Below are 5000 nucleotides of genomic sequence, written 5' to 3'. Positions count from 1 at the left end.
CACAGCCGTTACAGAAATGTACAGGTGCGAGAGGAGGTTTATAGTTTATGTTTTACGTGGTTTTTCTACAATGCCTTGCGTATTTGCGTGTTTTTAAATATTATTTCTTCTGAATGCAATACATTATGATTCCATTTCATGTTACCCATTGTTCTTCTCATAAAAACCATTACAATGTATAGCCGTTCTGAGCTTATCATAGTTTTTCTTCGAGCTTGAATATAATCTTTACTTGATTGTTGTAAGACAAGCTGCCTTAATGTTGATTAATTACCAAATGTAATGGGCAAGCTGTAAGTAAGAATCGTTGAATAATCTGTTCAATCCTGTCTTGTAAAATAACTTTAGCATGATTAAAAATATGTATACAAAATAAACAATAATGCCAAAATCGAATGTAAAATTGGTTTCTCGGTTTTCGTGGTTTTCTCGGGCTCATGTTCGATCGCTTTCCACATATTTTACAATTTATACATTTTGGAAAAGAGTTCAACTAGTTAAACCGGTCCGGAAAACCTCGATTTCCTCGTAATGCCGTTCTGGGTCCAAAATTTTGCGAAAAGGGCATCAGAACCAGAAGTCTGATCAGTCAAGGAGCCGTCCCGTTGCCAAAGTCATTTCCGGCACTGTGAGCTCTCTTCGGCTTATTTCCAACCTTCGGCTTGTGTGCCAGGCCTTCTCTCTCGCTCTCGCCCGAAGGAGTGAGTGAAAGAGCAGATTCAAAAGCTCCAGTTTAAAAGACCGTTACATTTGAAAATACCGTTTTCAAAGACCGTTACTCAACGGAAAGACGGAAATTTTAAACTCTCTCTGGAACAGGAATAACATTAATTATTAACACCACCTTTATTACTTTAACGTATATAAAACCATCTAAACTCCGACGACGGAAATATCTGATAAAAAATAACAATATTTAAAATTGTAACTACGTTTCTACAGTGTAAAGATACTGAACCCTCCAACGGTGTTTTTACCTCTAGCTAGTTATCATAAAAAATATCACAATTAAGTAGTTCTACCATTTTTCCGAGTTGTGTTCTTGCGCACATGACTATTTGTGTGCGGATGCTAGCTTAGTGGTATTATTCTATAAGAATAAAATCTCAGTTCGAATGTCCCCACCGACGATAACGGTGACCGTCACCGACCAGCGGAGAGATTCAACAAACAAAGGGTGCTCTAGTGTATACAGTTATGCTGCAGCCTCTGCTGATTTCACGCATAGTTCTCTATCAGCAACGGTTCCCTGCGAATCGGTTCCCCATCGCCATATTTTTCAATCTCCTTTCGCAATAAAGGATACGGGATCATATTGACCGTTGAATACCGGATCGATTTGCGTGGATCATACTCGAACTTTGCCGCTTCGGCCGAACACAGCAACACCAGTGCCGCTGTTGCGATGAGCGAGGCTCCCAAAAGACCTAACAGGCACACGATGCCAGTCTGTAAGTATGGAGCTATGTCAAACAGGAGGTTCAACAAAAGTATGAGCTCCGGTGTTAGCTTCTCTAACGACTGTAACGACAAAAATGATTGATTATTGACGACAACTAGTAACTTATTACTAACGGCAGCACTACGACTTACCATCTCTGCCCATATCAACGGAATCACCGTATTGTGAAACGGCTTCAATTCGGAGTTGAAGCTGATATTAGAGAGAAGACTGATTTGCACCCGAATGTTTGCCTTCATGGGAATACCGAGTTGCTGCAAGACACAGAATAATCACGACTGATGAGCAGGCTTGATAGAGCAGTTTCAACGACGGGTTCATCGATCACGTACCGGTTGCATAATGATAACGGCATCGTGTTTATCTTTGTTTGGACTTAGTCCGTCAATCGCATTTACGAGCCCTGGATCACCTTTGTAGAAATGCGGTAGTGATACCGCTACGGGAATGTCTAGAAAAATACTTGTTACAATTAGAAGGATGTCGAATGTGCACGGCGCATTATCATGCTTGCAACTATACTTACTATACCAACAGGGGCTTAAATCGCCCAGACCTTTTGGAAGACATTGATTGTTTCTGCAGTAACAAGAGGTATAAGGATCATCTAGAGAGCTTTCAAATGCATTCTCCTGTATCGAAAACCAATACGCTTTGATACCATCCACTTCGCCTTCCCTTTCATAAGCAATCGGAAGAGTGCGACAAAAAGCTTTGCGATACACTTTAAACACCTCTTTTTTAGAGATATTACGTGGAAACACTGAGCCGTCATAAGATCCCTGAAGAGTGTTGCAGGGTGTGTTTCTAAAATGGTTAATCAGATGTCCAATAAAATCTGCACTAATTTAGAGCACTCATAAACCCGTACCTTTCATTGGCATCCCATCGATCTTTTCCTACGTAACCCCAATGGGCCAGTCCCGGCGATCCATTCCATAGGTCTATCGAATAGTCTCTGATCGGTTCGCTCTTGCCAGCTGCTGATGTTTTTTCGTCATAGTATTCTTCTTGTAATTGTTCAGGTACATCGTCGTCAACAAATGAGTTGTCACCGTTTGCCTGTTGTTGGTTGCGCACTGATTCGGGAAGATTAATCGTGACGGTGTCAAAGCCATCGTCAAACATCTGGCAAGCAATAGGAGAGAGAACGAAAAATTATCGTGAGAAAACTGCTAAATATTCCCCAAAACGTCAAAATGTGTGACTAACTACTAACTTACCCGATCCAATACGCCCAGCTTTTGGAAGTGAATTATGTCCGGTAGCAAGGTAGAGGCAATCTTAACAAGCGGATCGTCGTAACCCCACAGAAGATCATGCGTAGTAATGTTCAAGATAGGTGCCATGCCGAGCGGTCGAAGAGCAGCCGCCACGGCAAGAGCAGCAAATGTAGACATCCTGTAAGCAGCACTCGACACTCCCAACAAGGCTATGTTCGGGATCATTATGCGATCTTCCTTAGGGTCACCGACCGATCTCTCAGGTACAAACACTTGCCGCCTAACCGGCACAAAACTCAGGGTGCCATTGGGGTTGAAGGTTGAATTGTGATGTTCCAAAAACTCCTGATACACGTACGGTCCGATTTCCTGCAACCGTAGTCGTTCTTCGCCACGCATAAAAGCCTCTGGGTTTGAAATGTTGAACACGTAAATGCTGATGAAGACGTCGAGAGGGGGTTTTTTCCACAACCGATTCAAGTAAGAGCCTTCATACATGGACAATTTCTATCGGAAATTGTAAATCAAAACAAACGATATTAGCTGAGACGATTGTTTTTTGTCTTCTTATTGTGGTTACCTACATCTTCAACAATCACTTCAGTTGGATCAATCACTATGATTGCGTAGGCAATTGTAATGAACAGTACACCGAGACAGCACAGCTTCAAAACTCCTGCAGAACACAAATATAGAACAAACGGAAATGAAAAATGATGAGAAACCTGAAGATTGATGCAAAACTATCAATTGTAAACGAAACCAGCAAGGTCACCAATAAAAAGAAATCTTCCCCAATCCGTCCACCGTTCGTACAGCAGCCGTAGCAAACAACTGCGATGATCGACTAGTTTTTCGAACCCGGACCATGTTCAATGTCAACATGCGAGGAGACCTGGCTGCCATACGCAGCCTCGTCATGTAGGGCGTCGGCAAACGAGTTTAACGCCCCGGAACGATTGGTGGCACTCAGTCAGTGTATTTATGCAATGATCTTCTCGATCTCGGTCACGATTCTACACCATGTTACCGTGTCACGTCTTTTAACGGAACGATGGACGCATCGCTTTAAGGTTAGCATGTGGTAAAACTCACCAAAGTTCATGCACTCGTAACCTCGAGACCTGCGCCAACAAATACCCAGCACTGATGGCGCATAAATGCCATCCCGCAAAGCTACAATCAAGTCAAGACTTCATACCTATACCATCCGTAAAAGATACTGGCCCTGCGCCCAACCAGAACCCGTTATGCCAGGCGGTTTCGATCGAGCATTCGCCATCTCGCTAGTAGCTTACATGAACTTGCACTTTCATTTGTTTGTAAACAGAGAAGCGCGCCATACGACGTCGACGATCTCCATCGCGAGTGTGATCTTGATCTTGCGTTGACGACGTGACGCGAGGAGAGAACACTGGAAGAAGACGATGCTGGTGACGCGGGGACATGATGCGTCACAAACCTGTTCGCATGATCTTGAGCAATCGATAAATTACATACACACACACCATAAGCATCGTGGAGGTTAAAAACTAAACCCGAAGATCACTGCTACAGTACCGTGCATACCGTTTTATCGTACTAGGACGGCTGCACGTAACTCTACTCAGGGCGTCGGCCGTCAAGATGTGAGTCAACCGGAAAACCGAAACACTTTTGCGATGCAGTCCTTCGAAGCTTTGGGGATGATCCGTGAACTCTAAAAGACAATAGCGGAAGTTCAATGTCGTCGTCGTCGTCGTCGTCACGCTCATACGAGTGGCAAGGATTCAAAAACAGGTTAGCCTATAACAGACCAACACTGCTACTTTCGATCACTGAAGCGTTTCGAGGCACTGAAAGCTAAATTCAAACGTCTTACGCCCACTTCCTCTAGAAATGTTAGATTGCGAATTGAGTAACAGGTTTGGCATGGTATAGAATAGGCAGTTATCGGAGAAGTGTGTGTTGAAAAATGACCATACATTCTTTCAGCGGCAAGTTCTCCTGATCTCTAGTTATACGTTAGGTCCTACTTCCGCTTGAACTTCCCGACAATATATGGTATTACTTGAATCGTTCACCTGAAAGCAGTTTACAATCACGATACAGATCACTGCACCAACCAATCAGGTAACTTCCGCAACGTGCACGGAACGCTCCCCGTAATCATAGGCGACGAACCCTAGACGCTACCTCTGCTTGCTCCCTGGTTTCAGGCAGGAATCCACCGCCGTGAGGATTTTTTCTCAATGAAACGCTTTGCTCGCGGGGACCCTTGTGCCCCCCATTCAATGGTTAGTGGAGGTAAGCCTTGCGGTGGTGGAGGGGAAAAC

The 5000-nt window shown here is 43.8% G+C and overlaps 2 protein-coding genes across 4 annotated transcripts in view; one reads left to right on the top strand and one right to left on the bottom strand.

Annotated features, from left to right (window-relative positions):
• Positions 1 to 688, top strand: part of LOC125959680 (uncharacterized) — a 13569-nt gene extending 12881 nt beyond the window's left edge. For both annotated transcript variants that reach the window (XM_049692523.1, XM_049692524.1), the window contains exon 7: positions 1 to 688. This exon is cut by the window's left edge and continues 319 nt beyond it. The gene's annotated coding sequence lies outside the window, so the exon portion shown is untranslated.
• A 134-nt stretch (positions 689 to 822) lies between these two features.
• The window catches only part of LOC125959677 (protein croquemort), a 7402-nt gene continuing 3224 nt past the window's right edge, over positions 823 to 5000 (bottom strand). For both annotated transcript variants that reach the window (XM_049692519.1, XM_049692520.1), the window contains 7 exons: positions 3270 to 3361; positions 2686 to 3192; positions 2334 to 2590; positions 1989 to 2269; positions 1795 to 1913; positions 1594 to 1716; positions 823 to 1521 (listed from right to left, as the gene is read on the bottom strand). In XM_049692519.1, the coding sequence (XP_049548476.1) occupies positions 1219 to 1521; positions 1594 to 1716; positions 1795 to 1913; positions 1989 to 2269; positions 2334 to 2590; positions 2686 to 3192; positions 3270 to 3361 (1682 nt within the window). In that variant the 3' untranslated portion in view covers positions 823 to 1218. The remainder of the gene's footprint in view (positions 1522 to 1593; positions 1717 to 1794; positions 1914 to 1988; positions 2270 to 2333; positions 2591 to 2685; positions 3193 to 3269; positions 3362 to 5000) is intronic.

Source organism: Anopheles darlingi, chromosome 2, assembly GCF_943734745.1.
Source record: "Anopheles darlingi chromosome 2, idAnoDarlMG_H_01, whole genome shotgun sequence".
Taxonomy (NCBI): Eukaryota; Metazoa; Arthropoda; class Insecta; order Diptera; family Culicidae; genus Anopheles; species Anopheles darlingi.
Note: the sequence above shows the minus strand (reverse complement) of the source record. Positions and strands in the feature narration are given on the sequence as shown.